Raw genomic sequence first — 22050 nt, forward strand, 5'->3', positions numbered from 1 at the left:
TTAGTGTTGTAAGTGACAGTAAGTACGTTTACATGAACAGTTAAGTCGAGCTACGTGTATAGCTTGATTAGGCTGTTCAGTTGGACAATCGGCATTGTCCCAGTATACGTGACTGGGAAAGAATCTATGTATGCACTTCAGTGTGTCTGCCTCCAGGACGGTCGGTGGGGGCATGCCCCGTAAAGCTAGTGGCGGTCGGAATCTCTTCCATTTTATTTTGACAACATATCAAAATAAGTTAACCAGAGACGTGCCTTTTGAACGACTGATTAAATAAAAAAAAAAATGAAGGAAATAAAGACAACTCCTACAGCTGACACAGCATTAAGTTTGTCTTTTTGCCATAGTTTCCCTTGACATGATGGTATCCCCCCCCCCCCCCCGAATGTTTTTTTTTTTGCTGTTCAAAGATTGTGTTGAACACCATAATGGATCTTAGGAACATTAGTAGAACACCAGTCCTGATGAAGGACTGACTGAAACGTGTACATGCCAGAGTAATTTGATTCCTAACCGTGTTATCTAGGTGTGTTAGTCCCACTTGGACAAATTCGACTACTGTTTTAGCAGGATTAGCACCATAAATCAACTTCCTTTTAACATCATGTTAGTGTTCAGTCTTCTGGCAGTGTTTGGTCATATTCTTATAGCTCACGGCATCAGTAATTTGTAGCCTACAAATTGTGATTCTGATGTCACGAAGTGATTCGTGAAGATACGGGCCTCTGCCTCGTCCATTCGCTTGCCAAGTTTTTACACCCAGATCAAATTAATGTGGTACAATTAACAGTCCTACAATATATGCTTCCCCCCCTCAGTATTCATTTGAATCATCAGTTGAATCAAGCCCAGAACATCTAATAAATGAGCAAGTGAGTGTAAGTTTCCAGGCTCGAAGAATGTTCTTGTTTCCTTCCTTCTCTTCTCTGTGAGCCTGTAAAGTTCTGCTTTCTCAGCATTCCAGGGATTTTTCTCGTATCCACCCTGTTGCCAATAGACAATCCTCTTGACCCCTTTCTCTGTCCAATTTGTCTTCCACACTCCCATTTTCTCATCTGCGTGATGGACCCCTAATCTCAGAGGAATACTTATGCAGTGAGATCAGAGGAAGGGAGATCGTGCCAAGACAAACCGTTCTCTGCACTCTGAAGGGAAAAATACATTTTTGATCTTAAAGTTGACTTACACCCATTTAACAACCGGGGCAAAAGAGTATGTAACATTTTTATTTTACATTTATTGATATCAAAGAATACCTATACATCTACCCCCCTCCCCCTCTTTTTAGTCTAAATATAATTACAAACCTCCGAACAGTAAAACAAGCACAGAGCTTTCATGACCCTTCGCTTATTCAGGGAAAAAAGGGGAGAGAGGGAGACGACCTGGAAATGAAAGGTCACGGTATTTCCTTCTAATTGACACGCTGGTATTTGTCACAGCTCACTGTGACAGTAGTTTGACCGTAGCTATTGATTATTTCACTATTCTACTGATGATTCCATCCATTAATCAAGTAATTGGGTGAGAAATACTTTCGCCACATTAAAGGTCAATAGAGAAAAGATTAAATGGCTCTTAAAATGAGTAACAAATTGGCTCCCTTTTCAAGGAGAATATGAAACATAACAGACTGTCTGATTTGATTTGTATGTTTTACTTATAAGTTTACCCCTCTCACCCACACACTGAAACATGACCAACTTCTCGCTGTTGTCTTCAGTTGGAAAGGGTACAATCATTCCTGGGTCACCAGTCACAGGTATCTGCTCAGGTGGTGATGGAAACATGACATCCAGGTAGACAAGCTAATTTCTTTCCTTTCCACCGCTGTGCTGTGCTGTGCTGTGCTAGGTTGCAGGTTGGCTGCACACAAAGACAGTAAATGAAACAGTCACCTGCCCTGCACAGTACTGTTAAGCCATAAAGACTGTATTTGTATTCAGGCTACAGGGCTACATAGGGCTTTGCTAACGATTCATGCTAACAAGCTGCTAGGTTCAGTGCAGGGGTGTGACACGAGGCTGCAGGAGAAAACAAACCCTTTGACCCTGGAAATAAAAGATAAAAAAATACTAACCAAAGTTTCAAACAATTCATAGTTTTTAATCAATACACTTTTAGAATTACAAAATAAAATGTCATAATTAACACAAATGATTTATGAGCCTTTCACAAACAGTCACACAGATAACCTTGGGTTGGGTCCGCTCTGTAAGCTTTGCCTTAGGATGCTGAAAGAATATTTAGCTTGAAGTGAGTCCAAATTTGTCGGACACTTCCTGTATTTTTCTCTGGCCTGTCTCTTCTCTTCACTCCTTGCTATTTCCTCTCCTTTCATTTTGCAATACTACAGTGTTGGTCTGTGACCCCCGGTGGACTTGTTACCTACCTGGAACGGGGTTTGAACAATGTGTAGAATCTCTTTTAAGGATTCAGTATTTAATGTATAATGTCATTGGCATTAGAATGGAGTTTCAGTCTGTTCTGCTGTTGTAATTGGCAGATAAAAGAAAGAAGCGGTCCTGACTTTCAGTGTCTGGCCTGGATTGTGTTCAGAAACACTCAATCCTGCATTCCTCATACACTCCTCCAGTTTATAGCATAGCATTTCTGTTACGCATCACTTCTGTTCGCCTCCAAGCCTAAATTGAAATAACCATGATGTCATCATCACTGTACTCTCTCAGATGTAACAAAGCTCCTCCAGAGCCATTAAAAGCTTTAATCAATTGTTATTACAGAGAGGAGAAACAACATGACTGGTACTTCTTTTGAAAATCAATAAACTGTTCTTGAAATGAAACTCAGCTTTGGAAAGTACTTGTGTACTCTGATCATGTGCACTTTCATGGTCTTTTAATAATGTTTATGGATCTTTGTCGTTGAATTAAGACTTTATGAGGAGTGCTTTCTGTCTATCATCTAATATGGTCAAACATGGGTTTAGCACACATCCAGTTATCAATTTCATCCCTTTTGTGTTACTTCCTTCCTAAAAATATCCCAGGACTTATCTTGAGAAAACATACATCTCGTAAAGTAACATTATATCTCCTCTCCGACTTCCTGTTCAAAGCCAGAAACGCTTAGCGTGAGATGTTCGCTGCTTCAACTGACTCACACACTGGGGGCGGGCAGGCGAATTCTCCATCTATGTGCTCCAGATCTGCTACCATTGCAGTGCCGTAAACATTATGATACCATAATGCTGAGCCTCGGGAGCACCATCTGGTCTGTATTTGACAAACACATGCCAACACGCTGAAATCAAATGTTGAGAGGAAATTACAGATGATGTCATGTCAATAAGTGAGCGGGGAGGTTTGTGACGGTCTCAGCTGAATGTGTCATTGAGTCTGTCTGAGCTTTTGATCATCTGTTGCTTGATAACAGCTACACTCTTAAACACTCTCTCTCTCTTTTGCTCGGGGAAAGAGGCCTTGTTAGAGGGGCAAATTAATAATTCAGTGCTCCCTGATAGATGGCCCGCGGGGGGGCATTTCTTATGTAGTGAGTTGTGTGTACATGTTGTGATCATGGCAGCAGCGTTTTAAGGTAAGTTAATGTTAGGTGTTCCGCTGCAGTCATTGCACGGCGACCACATACTTGCAGGTTTGGCTTTTCATTTCTCCCAGGGATATTTATGGCTTTGCATCAGCTGTGCTGTGTGAGTGATGTAAGGACAGAGTGTCTCTCGGCCCCCAAATAGCTGTGGAAAGAATAAAAGTGAGCCGGTGCAGAGTTACACAGCCAGTATATCTACAGCTGTAGATAAAGCCCAGTGCATTATTGGTCAAGCTAAAGCTATTATGGGGCCTCGGCTCACCTGCAGGATCAGTCAAGGGAAGCACTTGATAGGTGAATTTGAGACGTTGCATTTGGAAAGGGTTGCTAAATGCTTTGAAACGTGTTATCACGTAGGAACAGCTCTGCTGCTGCGCTCTGCTAAAAAACCTGAAACTGTCTGCTGACAGGCTAACCAGGCTTCAGCCTCACTGATATCATGACATTTGTGTCAAATGCTCTAAATAATCTCACTTTTTTACAAATCAAGGAAGCATCTCTGTGCAGCTACATTGTGCTAAGTCGTACATCACGGCTGCACCGTCACATTAAATCCCGGCTTGTTCTGAGGTACAGTGAGAGTGAAGTGTGCCACATTCAGGAACATGTTTTCCGCTGTCCTTCACCATATTGACAAACTGCTGGGGGGATATTGGGTTTCTGTCCGCCCCCCCACCAACCAGCACAGCAACTTTAACTGCTGCCTTCTCAAGTGAGGGAGCAGCTGCACGCTGAACCTGAGCCAGGGGCGCAGGTGTTTGTGTCCATCAGTCACACACACACACACACACACACACACACACAAACCTTAACAACTTCGGTTTTCCCTCACCTTTTTTCACTCTATTTACCTTTTTAGAAATTGAAGGATGAAACCAACAGTGTGACATAGCGAGGTTGGTCCACATTAACAGGTTCATGCTCCCCGACGTAGACATCTGTGAGAATAAAAGGACCAGCACCATTCCTCCAAAAGATATCTAGAGTTTTTATGATGATGATACTGCTGCAAAATGTTCAGTGAGATGAGATCTGGTGCCTCTGAAGGTCTCGGTGAATAACTGACATCATTGTCATTCTCATCAAGCCATTTGATGACCTTTGGCACCCAGAATAGAACTATCTAAGTTATCTTCTCTACTCAGACTACGGAGTCAGAGCCACTGCAAGGTTAGCTTCAGCTAGCTTACAGGGTGAATGTAATTCTCATAAAGAGCTTATTTGAATTCTTTCAGAAGAGGTGGCACACAATACCCGGGGTTTTCTGCTCATGTTCGGGTAGTAATAATTATTCTACTGGAGAGTCACAGGTTAAAACCTCTCTATTTTAAGTACCATAAAAGATTTATTTTGGTAACTGCTACAGCTCGCCTGAGGCATTAAAGATTGCTCCCAATGAAAGTCAAGTTTCTAACCTTTTTAAACACAGCAAAGTGGTATTTTCTCAGCAGCACAGGTGAGCGTTTCTTTCTCAAAACCACAAATTTAGATGGCAGAAGTTTCATGTTTTACTGATGGTTACATGTGAAACAAAACAAGGGATGCTTGTAATTACTTTTTTTAACCAGTAACTAAGAATTTTGAGTGTTTCACCAATACCACAACAGTTAAAAAAAGAGATATGAATATGCAATTACTGCTTCCTAAGGTTAGCCACCCAGGCAAAACTTCCATGGGACATGAGAACTATCTGAGCGTCCCCTGCTGTTGGTGGACAAGCTGTCAGTTATGCTAGACAGGCTTATTGTGCTTCTTTCAATTTTAGGTCTGAAAATGCAACTCTGTTTCCTATTTGTTCGCCTGTTGGCTGTCTTCAATTAATATTAGCCAAGAATCGTGGTGGAAGGGGTTTCACTGCTGTACTCGGTGCACAAAAATTCATCACAGTTTCTGTCATTAATCTGTTTTTATACGTTAGAAAGCTTGGTTCCTGTTTGCTCTTTGTTTTGATAAGCTCTTGAATATTTCCTACACAAATTTATACAAAGATTGAGACTGTTTTACATGTTATATGGTGCCCCCTGCAGTGGGGAGCACCATATAACTGGTTTTGTTCTTTGTTAATTCTAGCAAGTATGCGTTTTTCAGTGTTGGCCCAGTGGTCTGTTTCATTCTGTTCATAGCAGCGCTGCAAGAGTGAACTGTGAATCCACGTTTTCTGTTGTTGTTTATGCTGTTTGCTGAGGTGGTATTGGTAAATGTTTTGAATGGGACAGACACAGTAATAGCACTTTTGAAAATAAAAAGTCAAATTAAAAAAAAAAAAAAAAAAATCGCATCACTTTCACCAGAGGGGAGGAAATGGGTCATGTAGTGTAGTAAGCTGGCATCATGAGTGTCATACAGTAGCTAACTTGTCAAAGCTGTCGAGTAGGAACGTTTAGCCACACGTCATTAGCTCTTTGATAGCATAGTCAAGCTCAAGGCTCATGTTATCTCTTACTGTCACATTTCTAACAGTGTAAGGACTAATAAATTGAATACATCAGTGCTCTGAAAGGCTCACTTGCAGGTGAACCTGGAGAAGTTGTCCAATATGCAACTGGTTTCCAGATTGTATGTGTCCTGATGTGTTAATCCTGTATTACCACTTGCAATTGTGTTCAGTACTTGGCAAACTTGCAGAGTAGCGTGTTTTATGAGCAGAGTCAAAGGTGAGTGTGAGGGGGCAAGTAGAGGGGGGGACTACTTGAACATGAATAGATCAAAGCACGCGCAATGTTAATAAAACATAACTCTACAAGTTTTTCACAGCGATTAGGGTTAAAAAAAAAAAAAGAAGAAGTCATTTTATGGAAATCGCATTATGGCCGAGTCGAGTGCAACATTTACATTGCAGGAGTTGCAATATTTGCTAAAAGCCAAATGTCTGTCGAAATACCACTCTAAATAATATGAATATAACTTTGTTTTTATCTTCACATACTATTTATGTTAAATTCTCCTTGTTCTTGCTTATCTCTTTTTTTTAAAATCAAAATATGAATAGTAACACCTTGACAATAATTGCCTTAATGTTTGTGAATCATATCGCAATATTCCTCAGTAACCACACCTTAGCGTTCAGGGTTAAATCAGCACTGCAGGCTGTGGCAGGTTGCTATCAACAGGATGCCTTTCATGGGCGAAATAAGTTTTACATGTCAGGGTGGTTCTCCGGTAGAAGGTGGGCGGCAGCAGTGGTGGTATGCCAGGCTCTGCCTCCTTTTTAGTAGACATCAAAAGTGTCATTGTCATAGGTGCCTTTTTTCACTTGTCTTAACTTTTAAGAAGTTCTTTCTTAACTTGAGGAATTATTTATTTATTAACCCCTCTAATTGCTTCCAGCGAGTGCAAATCAAAGGCCCGTAAAGTGATGTTGGAACTCGGCTGTAAAAGAAGTGTAGCATGCTTTGCCTCAGAGGAATACATCCCTATTTTTAGCCTTGCCATGCTTTGATTCAAGGCAGCCTCCAACTCCGTTGTCTTTATGGGGCACGGAGCAGCTCCACAGCCTTAGCTGTCATCAGTTTACTGACAATATTACCTCCATGCTCGCAAGTGTTTATGTTTAATGTGCAGAATCAAAGCAGCAAACGTGATAGCTTAGCTGAACATGGCAGAAAACGATCGATTGAAGCGCTGAGTCCTCTCCAGCTTTTGATGAGCTAACGTTTGCAGGGATCCGTGACATCAGTGAGTAATCCTAATAGGTTATTTTGCCAGAAATCCTGAAACATGCTCACTTATCTGATACCAGACACTTTGTACTCTAGTTATCTGAGGGTTTGACACAAATGTCTGGTTTCTTTAAGCCTCGTGGACAAGCTGAGTAAGCCCTTACTAAACGCAACCTCCACTCTGTGTATTAGAGGCCTTATAGACCATGTCACGGTGTTCCTGTTTGTAACCAGACTCCAGCTCATAGCTCTGACTCAATATGCCCGCGGCATAAATGACACCCCGATGGGATGAAGTCAGCCTCTTCCCAGTGAAACTGGCCAGTGACTTACCTGTCTGGATGGGAAAGCAAGTAGGCGGAGCTTCCTGTAAATGATGTGACTCTTGGTAACATATGGTCTGAAGCTTTCAAGGGAGATGCTTTCATCATCTGAAGTCACATCTGCAGTAAATCATCCACTGATGACTGATGACATCATGATGGCCTAAAATGCCTGTTCCCCGCGGTGATGAGTGAAATATCCGGCTCGCCTCGTCAGACTCACAGACTCCCGCGGTTGATTACGTGTTCTCAACAGACACCAAAGCAAAGTCAGCCAAACATGATCTTTTTTTGGGTCTGTGTTTGTTTGAATGTCCTAAATGTAGCTGCGAAGCGTCCCCTGTGGTGGTTTTAGCTTCTCAATGAATGACAGGCATCTTTACACAGCGGCCCATTTTAATGTGTCATAGCAGGTAAGCGCAGGTGTAATTGATCACATTAATTACGGTCCCGTTCTGGTGTCACAGCCGTCCCAGCGGGCCCGTACGCACCCACCTGAAAGGACAGGACTCTAATTAATGTTATTAATTACACCTGCGTTTACCCTGCAATGACATGTCAAAATGGCTGCTGTAAAAAGGGCTCATTATTTATATATGGTTATATATTTCATGTTCTTTGGAGGAGTGAGATTACAGACAAAATGTGAAATGGAGTTAACAATGTAAAACTTGTCTTGAGATAGTTTTTTCGAGATTCGGTCAATACAAATTATAGTAAATATTGTTGATTTATTGTGTGTGTGTGTTTTTTTTGTAGCTAGATTCATCTATTGATGTGGCAGATAATATCAATCACAAATATATCACTATCGCCAAATTTGTGCTGTTATGAAACTTTTTTTTTTCTCCAGGATTTTTTTTTTTTTTAAAGATGCTTGGGGTAATTTATGATTTTTAAATTCTCTATTTGATTTACTATTTCATTGCATTTATGGCATTGACAATAAGAATTTCTTTTAAAACTGTAAAGCACCCTGCCTCCATTGCATATCTTTGACATAAGTTTTGGATAACTACTTTTAAGGGATCATGACCAAAACACTATTGGCTGATAAACTGATTTTAGAATTTATAATATTTGTGGTTAGCATAAGCCCCAAAAATATGTGATACATAAGCAGACTACCGTCCTGTGCAATGATGACCACCAATTTGGAGGATTAAGTTTCATGTTAAACTGTAAAATATCCCGTCATTTAAAGAATCACTGCAATCCAAAAATCAAATGTATAATTTTTGATTGACATGTCCCTCTCAGTCTCTACTGATTTTGTATAAAATAAGCACATAAAAATGCTCTTCTGTGTGATTTCTACTTGACGTGTTTGACATTCTTCGTATGACAAGTTCCATCAGTGCAGTCCCCTCACACCTGTCCGCATCTCCTCCTGCAGCTGACTCCTGGTGGGAAGGCGGCTCAGGCCGGTGTTGGGGTGGGAGACTGGGTGGTGTCGATTGATGACAGCAACGCAGAGGACATGACCCATGTGGAGGCACAAAACAAGATCAGAGCTGCAACAGACTCCCTCACCCTCAGCCTCAGCAAGTAAGTCATCTATGATGCAACCAAAGACCATGTGATCTCTCACTTTCCATTTTATCTCGGTCAGCAGCATAAATCACCACAAAAACAATTCCTTCTTGAGAGAGATGAGATACCATAATGTCCTTGAAGTATACCCCAATATGTCAGATAGTTGCAAAATAAATTGGTTGCATTAAAGCGGCACTGCACTGTCTTACCTTCCTGAAATCAGTTCTGTGTCTGCACCCGAACTTAAATATTACATGACTCTTCTCACAATCCAACCACCAAATCTTGTCAAGGAACTTCATGGTTTTGATCCCGTCAGTTTCTTGTCTATTACAGTCGTTGACAGGATGTCTCAGGCCATGAACCAAAGACCTGATCCAGTGACTTTTTTTTTCATGAAAAGTTCTGGAGTTTTTTTTGTTTGTTTTTTGTTTTCTTTTTTTTACTCCTTAACCACAAAGCTGGAAAAAATGTTTCTTTATCTAAGAAATCCTCGTCCAGAAGGTGTTTATTGAATGTAAATAGGACTCTTCTCCTCACCACACAGACACTCTAACATTTTGAAATGAAAGTGGTCCCAACAAATAAATACTTAACTCGGTTTGGGTTTCTACTCATTTCCCTGTTGTGTTTATTTTTCCAGCAGTCTGCAGATTACACGAAAAGTACTGTGTGGATTTTCCTGAAACTCAGTCGTGGGCTGAGGAAGGACCCTCGGGTCAGGGGCAGATCCAGAATTTTTCGTCTTCACTTTACTTTCTTTTTACTTTTTCACAACATCATTCAGTCCTCAGGAAGTTTTACAAGAACCATTTTTTGGGGGTATATTTTGACACGTAGAACATTTATTCTTTCATTCTGAAGCCAAATAAACAAGTAAAATTAGTATTTTAAATGAATATCTCTTTTTTGGGGGGGGATATTTTCTAAAATACCACAGTCTACTTTGAACTTGAAACTCAACTGCGGATCTCATTTTTGAGGCACAACCTCATTTTATAAAACGGCAAAATCAGAAATAAATGATGGTTTGAGGATTTGCATACAATAGAGCTGTGGTTTAGTGGCTTTGGGTGGAGGCCTGCTTTCTCTCAGTGACCTTCCAGTTCCATGTTGTTTCCCTAAAGAAGTTTGCTTGGCGCTGCTGCACGGTCTAGTCGGCCAAAGAGGCAGGAGCTGGCTGCTCTGTACACATGTACCTGGGTGACAATCAAGAATGTTGCAGTTACAGACCCTCGAAGAAAAAAAAAACAAAACAGATTATTATGTTGAATCAATTTTCATATGATTATTTTGAATTTTGAAATGGCTTTGTTTTTGTAAAAGCTACTCTTTCAGCTTAGTTTTTAAACACCATTATATTTGAAAACACTTATGCACTTTTTTTGATTTTGTATTGTTTTTGTGTGTGTGTGTGTGTGTGTGTGTGTGTGTGTGTGTAAAGTTTCTATTTTTGAGATGAAAAACTGTCATTTAAAAATGATCAGTATTTTCTGCCTATTTCTCTTTCAAATTAAGCAAGGACCCGGAATACCCAGGCTCAGAGAGTCAACCAGTAATTAATGAATAAGCTGCATCCCTCACAGTGCTGAAGAGCCTGGAATCTTTCTTTTATGAGTGTAAGGTACCATCACGCTTGACTTTGACACTGCTTTTCGAACAAAATAATAGATTATCAAGAGTAAGAGGGATTGGAGCAGCCCTGTAACTGTGTATACACCATAATTACTTTATTGTGCAGTACTGCTCTGCTTAGATTAAACAATTAGTTTTAAAGTGGGAGCCAGGATCTGTTTTTCTTCCCCTTTCTTACTTGTGTTTATTTTATTTAGAACCAGTTAACCTTCCTCTCGCCTGCTCTCATACCTGCCTACGTATTAAGTGCTGCCAGAAATTCCTGCATGATGAAGCATCTCTGCAGAGCACGAGCCAGTGTGATTTATAAGAAGCTTAATGAGAAGAAAGAGGTTCCTCACCCAAAGGAAGATGGACGGTAGCCACTGAATAACGCAAAGCTTTGAGGAAAAGAGAGGGACAGTATTGACTCTCAGCTAATAAAGATGCTGCTGTCGCGGGACTCATTTAGAGTTGGTGATACACAGTATAGAAGTTGTGATCACAGCTGTAACACACATAATTTTCACATCTACTTCTCTTTGTTGTCGCCTGCCAAGAGACTCTGTTCACAAGTTCTGACGCTTCGCCTTTGTTCACTTAGTTTGTTGCGAGTCAGAATAGCCGCAGGTCTTTCCTCCGATGAAAGAAGGCAGAGGCAGAACTTAAATGAGTTGCTTCACTTTCGCAGATCCTGGTGGATATTTGCCACATCATAGTCAAAAAGTTTGTACCAGGCAGTTTCTTGTGCTTAGATCTTCAGCTCCACCAGGCCTGCAAAATGAATGAACAACATTTGAAAGCTCTAATTATCAAAATGACATAAAATAGAGGTTTTTTCCTGATTCAGTTTGTGTAAAGGTTAGTGAAGGGTGAGTGCACGGATTAGCTCTTGTGTGTTAATGTGTGAATGTTGCTAAATATAGCAGCTAGTTCTGCCAGAATGATTTATGACAACTACGCGTCCTCTTCATCTGAGATATTCGAACGCATCTATGCTGCCGGTTTCTGTTTTTCATAAAGCCGTCAAGATATTGCTGATGTTGCACGTGTTTTTCCCCTTCAGAGAGAGGTCACACACTTTTGATCGACCTATTAAATGCCTTAAAAGGAGTGTGTGTGTGTGTGTGTGTGTGTGTGTATGTGTGCGTAGTCAGTATGCAGCAGGCTCATAAGAGCATGAGGAGAAGGGAAAGGAAAGTTGGGGGGGGGGGGGGGGGGTCAGAGCTAAGAAATGTGGCGCCATGCCCCCTCAGAGAAGGTTAGTCAGGTGTCATACATGAGCCAGATGTGCCCCTCTGTCTGGCGGGGGCAGTTCAGAGTAGCAGCCACTCAGGAACACACTGATCCATCACCATCTTCTCACCTGGTAACCAGGGCGATGAGGATTGCGGGTGTATAATTGCTGGTCTCCCCTTCTTCACACGTATGTCAGAGGAACCCTATTTGGCGTGAAATTTGAAACAGTGAAAGTAACGCTTTTTCTTGCAAGTTTCTCCCCTGTAGGGGAATATGGCATGAGGGTGTTGATGTGTGTTATATGTCACAAACAAGAAGAAAAGGAAGAAAATCTTGTGAATTTTTAAACACAAGCATTGGTTTTGTATTTTTCTCTGAGGTTTTACTTCGATGGTGCTGTAATAACCGACATGTTGACTTTAACATCAGTCACGCCTCTCATGTGGTTTGCCTCCTCTGTTTCTCATCCCCTTGCTGAGTCCAGCATTTGTAAACTTTTGACATTTTTCTTTTCTTTTTTTGTTTTTTACCCATGACTTTCCTCACATATCTCCGGTTGCCTCTCCTAATCCCGCCCTCTCCTGTTGTTATGATTATCGACTAAGACAAGCAAATATTGTTTTCCTGAAACACCTCCCAGAGAGGAGTTATTGGCAGTTTTATTTGTTCTTATCTTGGCTGCCATCCACGGTTTCTTTTACACGTCAAGAGCAGAGGAGAGCTGCACCTTGATGAGATACGCGCTGCCGTCACACTTAACACTGATTATCATCTCTTACCTTTTTTTTTTTTTTCTTTAACGGTAAAGGTTTCTGTTTTATCCAGACAACAGAATTTTGGCTTCTGTGAAAGGAAAAGTTCCTCATGTTATCATGGAGTGTTTCTAACAGTGTGTGTGCGTGCATTTCAGTTCACATCAGCTGAAACAACCAAGGCTTGAAATGTGGCAGGAAATGATCTCATCGTTTGTTCAGATTCAGTTTCAGGTCAAACACTGACTTCATCTTCTCTCTTTCACTAGAGTCCAGTTTGCCAAAACTTAAAAAAACAGCAACAACCTCCTGACAGCCGTCATTCTTGTTCTGTATACCGGTGATTACAGTGTGGCTCATCAAATTGCAGGTTTAGACTGAGACAGCCGGTGAGCTCAAGCACAACCAATGTCGCACTGATTTTTATGGGCAGCGGCGTGACACGCACAGACACGTCGGAACGCTCACCGCTCGCTATTTTGCTTTTATCAGTGTACAATCTTGAACGTTGCTCTATCAGGGGTTGAACAGGCACTTATTCTTTCCTCATGGCTGCAGGAAGCAGAGTCCATTGTTCTGCATGGGTTTATAGCCTGAAACAATGAGGCTGACTTGATTAACCCTTTGTTGCTGTGTGCCAGTACTGCTCAGGCAGAGGCTGAAATGATCGTAGCCTCCAGAAGCGTGTACAGCTATTTGAATGAGCCGTGGATCGGCTGGTGCAGTATTTGTATTTGGGCGTTGACCCTGTGACAGTGGTCATGTGCTTTTTTTTGGTAGTATCCTCGTTCACTGTTTGTACCACCTTGTAGCTGAATCGTTTGATGTGCTACATTTTTGCAAATCTTCTAACTCCGTCATGCATATCCTCCTTTTAAAGTTATCAACAGAAAAGGAAGCTGAGGAAAGGGAAGGGAAGTTCTGAAACAGACAGACTATCTTCATCATCGGCTAATTGGATGATTATGTTCACCATTAATCGATTAATTAACCATTAATTTCTGTGACGTGTTCCAGTTGTTTCTTCTATCCATCCAAAAGCTCAAGAGAAGGACTTCCTGCTTTTTGTCATTTAGGAGATGCAAAAGCAGCGCTTGGGCAGGAGCAGTCTGATGACGATCGCAAGACTGAAACGTTGCCTCTCTTAATCGTCTCCTACTGCAAGTGTGACAGCATGCAGGAGTATTTTTGCTTTCCTGTCGATCAAGAGAACCAGAAAATACTTGAAATTTTTGCTGGGGGCGTGAGAGAGACTGAAACAATTCATCACTCATCCAAATAGCCGGCGATAGATTTTTATTGGATCAACTGATTGATTGTTGCAGCAGGGGGAATCCTCAAAATGTTTTTATCTGAGCAATAATCTTTTTTTTTTTTTTCCTGCTTTCTGCTTAAGTTTTTTTGATGGGTTTAAGTTTTTTAATGTCTTCGACAAATATTCTAATTGATTTATTGAGTGCATCCTCATGTTTGTTGTCTCAGCGGTTTTTATATTTCTTAATGTAATCTTTATGTTATCAGGCAGTCTCGCTGATATAAGGATATTTCTCTCCAAGACGGGCCAGAAAACATGAAACATTAATCGGCAAACATCACAGCCGCACTAATGAAACAAGAAATTAACAAAAATAGATAAAAGAATCATTAAAAACTGAGGAAGCAGAGCCTCAGTCAGAGTCCCTTCAACTCTGTATTGAAGCATGAAGGCTTACAAAACTACAGCAATAAAGCCCAGCTTGTTCTAATGAGTGTAAATTTAAACAAACGTCACTGTGGAGAAAAAAGAGGTGTATTTCACTGTTTGAATCAAATGTTTGTGACACCCAGGTCCTTAATCGTGACACAATGTGTTGGAAGACGCACCGTCCCTGAAATTGTTACGATAAATATCATTTCCAGAGCATTTTACGAAACTTAAGTAATGATAGTATCATGATAATGCAAATACACCCTTTCAAATAGTGATTAAAATTAAGAATATTCAGTCAGACATTAGATTTAGTACGTGTTCAAATATCCCAAATAAATAAACCTGAGGAGAATTAATCAGAAAAGTGTTTATGTACATGCAACCCCGTGTATAAATGCAATGGGCGAGATATTGAGCTCGTCTACTGTATGCAGGTCAGACATGTGAGGCCTTAATGATGCCGTTATTTCAGTGTGAATTTTATGTTTCTTTTTCTGTGATTTAATAAACGTCCCCATCTTCTTCCCCTAGAGCCTTCAAAGCTGACGGAGACCAGAAGGTAAGACCGTCTCACCCCTACAGAGACACATTTGCATGGTCGGACTGCCACTGAACATTGACAATGATTGAATACGAAACTTTCCTTGAATTGTTGCTCAGAGTTGACCTCAACAGTGTGTTATGTCACTTTGTGTTTGAATTCATCGGATTCACCTGAGTCACCCGTCAGGAGCTCATGCAGCGTGCATTAGCAAAGCATCAGCGAGCCACTAAATGAATTGTTGGCTGTGAATGATGCTTTTGGAATTTCCTGTCTGTGTGTGTGTGTGTGTGTCTGTGTGTGTGATTTGTGATGCCTTGCACAACCCCTGATAGCAGAATAATAGCGATTACACTGCAGTTGCTTTCACTGCGGCGTCTCAGAAGAGCCACTTCTGATTACAGTTAGAGAATGGTGTCATGAACTGCTCTGAGCTGCAGACTGTTTTTAGAAAAGCAGCTGGGGCGCCATACTTTACACAAAGTCAACGTTCCGTTTTATTCGGTGCCCGTGGATTATGCTCAGAGAGAAATCTCATTAGTGAGATACGCCAGTCAAATATGACAGTCTCTCAGTCCGAGCCTTTTCGTGTTAGCGGCTGTAACTTTGGCCGGTTCTTGGATGACGGCCAGCACAAATCGTATGTCTTTCTTTGCTCTTATTTAAGCACATTTCCCGTGTGCAGAGAAAAGCCTGCAGGCTTTGACAGAGTTGTTCCTGCCGTTTGAAGTAATCATTCACTCTGAGATCAGGCTGCACCGGAGGATGTCACCAACATAAAGTTTGGGGTTGTGCAATAGCAACACAAGGAACTGCAAGTCAGAAAAGACCAAAGTGCATGTCGTGTGCTGTGCTGCATTGTCTTCCTCTCTCACACCCTCACAGGATTCACTCGCCGCCACTTCTGCTCAACCAAAGTACTCCTTCGGCCCCAGCACAAGCATTAACAAGATGGCCAGGCCATTTACAGCAAGTGGTGGTAGTGCCAACTCAGGACCCACCATTAAACCTGTGGCCTACTCGCCTAAACTTAACACGCCGCGCTCACAAGGCCGCGCCAGTGTGCAGCAGCCACAAAATGGGTAGGTAGAGAAATAAGTGGGTAGCATAACCTTTGCAGTCATTATGTCCCTGATGTGGTTTTAATAGTATTCTGATTACACTTGATTTGCCCTAAAGAGGAAATAAGAACACAAGTCAGCAGTGCAGAATGTTGCCAAAACAACACTCATTTAACCGTTTACTGGGTATACCTAGATACAACAAATACAGTTTGAGACAATAAAGCTGCCTTTATGAGGATTGTAATCCTTTTACTGACTCTGTGTGAGAGAGGCGTCGACTTATGTTAATGGACATTTTGGAAGCAGCAGAAGTATTCTGAATATTTTGAAAGGGTTTCCTCAAGCTGAAAGCATTTGCACACTGTTTTAAACTTGCGATAAGTCATTTATTATTTGCAACCTTCTTTTTCACCTGTAAACTTGGTTCTGTTATCAAGATTAACATTTTTTAGGCTTGAATCATTTCATTTATTTATCTTTTTTAAATTTTTTAAGCTCTTGCACTGTAACACAACAAAAATAAATGATGTATTGCCGTTTTAATTCAGTGTGCAGGAGCATCCATCTCCTACACAACAGTTTCTTAATGTGCATACTCAGAGTATTACTTTATTTCTTATATTTCCTCAATTTTTTTGTTTGCTTTGTTTTTAGTAAATTAGGTGAGAAAATATCTTCATCACCTCTCAGTACCACAGCACCTCCAAGGAGGATTATGTTACATCTTTCTCCATTAGCTGTACATTTTATGAGACTTTATGCTGACTCACTGCTGAGAACCAGCGACTCTGCTGTCTGGAAACAGTTTAATAGACAAAGTGACAAGCGTGTGATGAGTTTTGTATAGCCTGTTCTATTGTTGAACACCCAAGCAGCAGTGGGAAGCTGTCTGAGCTTTGTGTCTATATAGATTCTTGTCATAGAATCATTTTAAAGGAAAAAAGGGGAAGTTGTCAAACCTTTTGTGAAAACAGCCTCAAGCAGTCGTGTTTTCCTTATTTGGTTGAGACTGATGCGAGCACACACTCTGTCAGCTTAAACTTGGCTAGAAGAACGTGTCAATAATGAGCACCAGTTTTACATCTTTCTAAAGTTTCTTCTTTTATGATGACATCACCTTAAGTTTTCAGTATTTTGGAACACGGTTCTATCCACATCCTACTATAACCTTGTATGGGTGTGATATGATGTCATCATTGTTTGGAGACATTGCTCAGCTGTATGACATCAACGTATACTGGGAATGAAGTCACAGAACTGTGTTTTAACATCCGTATTGACCAACTCCATTCTTGACACGGGGATAAAATATCGCAGTGTTACTGAGATTTTTCTCGCTCCATGTAACTAATTTCCCAAATCAATACATTTTTCTTTGCTGCTGTAAAACAATAGTTGCCAGTGTGGAAGATCAGCATAACTTCCTTTGTCGGCTACTTTTTCAGAGCAGTGAAGAAGAATTGATTTCCTGTTTGTAATATTAGTCAGAGAGCTTACTGGAGGTCAGTATCTGAGGCAGTTCTGATAGAACGGCGACATAATGGAAAGCACCAGCTCTTTGTGTCACCAGCTTGACATCAGTACTGAAATCTTGCACGCTGTCAATCTTTTTTTTTAATTGTTAAACCACACATTGTAACTAAACTTACATGGACCAAAATTAAAATGCTGTCATCCCAGCTCCAAGAGAACACAATGGCATCATAGATCAGTTTGGCTTGTTTTATTAGTAGGAACAGTGGAATAAAGCTATTTACACAGAATTTAGTATGGTGCAGGACTTGGACCTAAAACCCACAAAAAGTTGTTGATCTTTGTTTCAAGGTCAGAGGGTTTTTGTAATTGATTTTTTTTTTTTTTTTTATCCAAATGCTTGAAATAAAACTTTGTACTGTTGCATTTTGTTCTGTGGTTCTAAGATATGCTAGTAAATGCCACACTCTGGTATTTCAAAGCAGTTCTGTGTCTTAAATCAGCAATCGCTGACACGTGGCTAAAGGAGACTCGAGAGGTTGTGCAGGATATTTAAACGTCAAGTGTGAAGCTAGTTGTGGTGAAGTCATGTGTCCCCAGTGTAGTTTGTTCTTAGCGCTACATTAGCTTTGTGCTTTTAACGGTTGGCATTCATGCTTCATAAAAATGGAGTTCATTAAACCACCCTTAAATAACCTCGTGTTTGCCACAGAGCTGATTTTTTTTTTTCTCTTTTTACAGTGATCCAAAATCCCATTCACTTTTGGTGGTAGGAAACCATGGCGATGCTAACTTCTAGGTGGGCCAACAAAACTGCGCTCTATTAAACTCAACATTAATGTCCCCACGTGTGCAGTTATGATTGTATTATTTAAGTAGTCATCGTTTTATTGTAGCATTCAGTCTTCATTTTTTTGTTTTTTTTGGTCCAGGATTGGATCAGAACCTGTTTAAATGATCCAGAACGTGGTTGTTTGTGGTGGCCAGTCTGGTTCTGGTGATTTGGGTCGTGATAGGAGTCTGACATGTGGTGTGTTGATGTATTCCGCCTCACCCATGGATTCTCACATAACGGTTATTGTTCTGGGTTATTTGGGCATCCTCTCCTGTTTACTCTAGCGAAGCTGGTTGTGAACTTCCTCTACAGATGGCAGGTTGGCATTCCTCTGGCCCTGTTTGAAAAGAACAGAGCCTAATTATAACTGTCAGCCCTGGTTGTGATGAAGACATTGCTGGATGTGTCCAGATGGTAAACAGTTGGACTCAAACAGCATATGTGTAATGTGTCCCGGCCTGTCATAGTTAAACAAGCTTTGTGTGATGTTGTTTGTCCGGAGCCTAAATTGATATCATGACACGTCACCACCGTGGCGGTGATTGTTGCTGATGAGGTTTCAGAGCAAAGAAACATTTGACTAACTGTGGAAACGCTTTTTTGGGGGGGGGGGGGGGTGTAAATGCCACAGCCATTTACATAGCTCTGAAAAGTGTTAGTGTACATGGTCGAGAGGATTGGAATGGCAAAGAGTTGGTGCCAAATCTGCAGAGTCCTTTTGGGTCATGATGACAAACAATGGCGTCTTTCTCTCACGAAGCTTGTTGACAGTAACGGCATGTCTCTCGTCACTTCCTGCATGTTTCTGCATTCTGATGAAGTTTTGTTTCTGCACAAAACTCTTGTCATAGTTGACATGTTCTCTTTCCCCCTTTTCCTGAGAGCCAACCCTTCACCTCTTATTTTCTGTTTCTCTCTTTTGTCTTTTAACTCCGCAGGTGGAAGCCCCTGAAAAGTTTGTACATTCTTTTCTCACTCACATGTAGAATAAATTAATGTTTTGACTTTTTAGTCATACACACACGCATGAACATTAGCTTTGTTTACATGGACTGCAATATTCCAATATTAACCTGAGAGAATACTATGAATAAGCTGCCATGTAAACATCATTTTCTAACCACCATACCCTAAACAAGCTCATTGTCCGAGTCAGCAAAGATTGGATTCCGACCGGGAGTTTTTGCATCTTAGTCGCCGTGTTATTTAGACATGTTTACACGTTTATCACTCAAGTCCTGCTGGAGGTTTTGCTGCACTTTGTGACACTTGAGGCAGTGAGACTATTTTCTAGCTCTAAGCAGTTTGCTACATTATTAGCAAGAAACCAATTGTAGTTGATCAGGGTCGCTACGTGATAGACACGGTATCAGGTCATGTAAGATGTTGGGATGTAATGTAGATGTGACTTCAGTCATTAGTTAGACTTTGATGTGGTCTGGCAGCAGGAATATGAAACAAAACATTTTCTTCAACTTTTTCGCTTAAAAAAAGACACATCGAGGCTCCACACAAAGAAATTAAGGTCAGTACTGTTAAAGTAGACTAAAATAGTGCTGGTTTTTCTTTGACTGAGAAGATACGAAAGACTCAGTCTTACTTAAGTGATGATCTATGGCGCCAGGTGGTTGGCGTGATGTGTGTGCTGTGCGTTCACGGTGTGTTCAGCCTCATTTTAGTATTTGGAGGGCGCCTGAGCAGAGCGCTAACCTCGGAGCAAAGAGACAGTCATTAGACACCCAATTATTCATAGGTGTGTTTCGGGCGTGACATCACTCAGACCAGCCAGAGTACCTTGTGTCGTTCCCTGTAAAGCCCAGGGTGAGCTAGGACTTGGCGTGTTGCCACTTAAGCCTTTGCTATTTCAGTGGCACACGCATTTCAACTCGAGAGAAGTGAGCACCTCTCATCGGAAGAAACAATCTCCTTCTGCGCCAGGTGAAGACACACATGCACGCCCTAACGTTTATATACGGGAGCAGCAGGTCACCACCGAAGCCATCGGAGGGAAGGAGGTTGCGGCAGTATTACCATGTTAATGGTCATCCAAAGATCTGCACTATGCTGTGCATCTACTGACTGATGCGCCCTCGAAAAGCCTTTCACACAGAACACATTGACCAAAGACCAGCCGTAAAGATTTTTGGAAAAAACAGCAATGCATCATGGTTGTGCCAGGCTACGCCTCATTAACATACCTGAGTGCCTATCAGCACAGGTGGAGTGCTGGTTAAAGGACAAGGGTGCTCAGTGTGAACAAGCACAAGCGCCACCTCGAAACTAGGAACGATGCCTGTGCTTGAACAAGCGCCAGCTTACGTCATGTGCAAGATAGGATGACTAAATATAATGCAAACTAACAAGGGTGGTTGACGTGGAACCCAGGCTAAATTAAAACCGAGGTCAAGATTAACGCTGCTAGCAGTTTCGAATTTGTGCCACTGTTTTCATCATCTCATCATACAGTCATAGGCATCACAACTAGAAGCATCAGCATGCCTCCGTCTCTGTACCTCCTCCTCATCTTCTGTCTGTCCTTTGTTAACCTCATCCTCTGGATGGATATTTAATCTTTGGTCTGCTCCACAGGGCCGAAGCTCCTTTCTATGATGAGATCTACCCAGTGTCCAAGTAAGGGACCCCTGTGCGCAGGCTGCTCCGTCAGCTCTGCAGCTTCATCTGATATGACATGATAAGACAGAAGAGCTAGATTTGGGTAGATTCTGATTTTACAGAACAGAGACGTCAGTCATCCTCTGCTTGCTCTCTGATCAATGCATGCTGCACTTTGAGATGGAACGCGTGCTGCTTCTTGACTCCTTTATCAAATATAATTAGTTCCTGGTAGAGTATCTCCATAAATACCCAGGTGTTGTCGGTATTGTCAGCTTTTCACTGAACTTAATGACAGTTCGATATATGATCTCTAACGAGGTAATGTCCATTTATGAGCGTCTGCAGTGCACCCAGGAGAAATCTTAGTAATGGCTATCCATTAGCTGGCTTATTGCGTGACTGTGATACAGAGCACTCTTCCCCAAGATTGCATGATGTGTTCAGGATGTCTTCAAGGTCACCTGATTAGCTGGGTCTGTGTGAGTGGCTGGTCCCTGTTGTGTTAACCGTGCCTGCCGTGTGCTGCTGCCGGGTGTGTGTGCAGGCACGGCCTCAGGGCGGAGAACGTGCCCTGTTTTATCCCCAACGACCGCAGCAAGAAGAGGCTGATCCAGGACACTGAGGACTGGCAACCCCGCACCGGCACCACCCAGTCCCGCTCCTTCCGTATCCTGGCCCAGCTCACAGGCACTGACTTCAGTAAGTCAGGAATGAGGCCTTGCATCATTGACAGATGGGGTGGGGGGACTTATAGGTGTGGGCCAGTTCAGTTCTGATCTGATTATGGTGGCGGGCAGAGAGAGTGACAGCTGAGGGAGTGACACGGGAACAGTGGAAACGAGGGGAAACATTTTTCATCTTAACTGTCAGGTGGTGGCTGTCTTCAGTGATTTTACTCATAACCAGTCTGACAACTTCACTGCACATTTACATGTTGATCATCAGAGCAGAGGCTCTACAAAGTCTGCTAAAGTGAAAAGAAGTGTGATAGAAGCCTACAGTAGGTGTGTTCGTGATGTGAACCACTGAGGCATTCTGATGTGTGTGTGTGTCTCTCCTGGATCTCCCAGTGCAGGACCCAGATGACGAGACCATGAAGAGGTCCAGGTAAAGACTGAGTCAGAGGTTTTGACTTGTTTGG

General features: G+C 41.7%; 1 protein-coding gene across 5 annotated transcripts in view; it reads left to right on the forward strand.

Annotated features, from left to right (window-relative positions):
* Nucleotides 1-22050, forward strand: part of pdlim7 (PDZ and LIM domain 7) — a 40076-nt gene that overhangs the window by 7395 nt on the left and 10631 nt on the right. For 3 of the 5 annotated variants that reach the window (XM_086223201.1, XM_086223197.1, XM_086223198.1), the window contains exons 3-8: nt 8946-9097; nt 14912-14939; nt 15807-16003; nt 20883-20924; nt 21454-21608; nt 21980-22016. In XM_086223201.1, the coding sequence (XP_086079327.1) occupies nt 8946-9097; nt 14912-14939; nt 15807-16003; nt 20883-20924; nt 21454-21608; nt 21980-22016 (611 nt within the window). The remainder of the gene's footprint in view (nt 1-8945; nt 9098-14911; nt 14940-15806; nt 16004-20882; nt 20925-21453; nt 21609-21979; nt 22017-22050) is intronic. The other 2 variants (XM_086223199.1, XM_086223200.1) reach the window with 2 other exon arrangements.

The sequence above is a fragment of the Aulostomus chinensis genome, chromosome 13 (genome assembly GCF_037954235.1).
Source record: "Aulostomus chinensis isolate RoL2024-O1b breed Wild chromosome 13, RoL_Achi_v1.0, whole genome shotgun sequence".
In the NCBI taxonomy this organism is placed as follows: domain Eukaryota; kingdom Metazoa; phylum Chordata; class Actinopteri; order Syngnathiformes; family Aulostomidae; genus Aulostomus; species Aulostomus chinensis.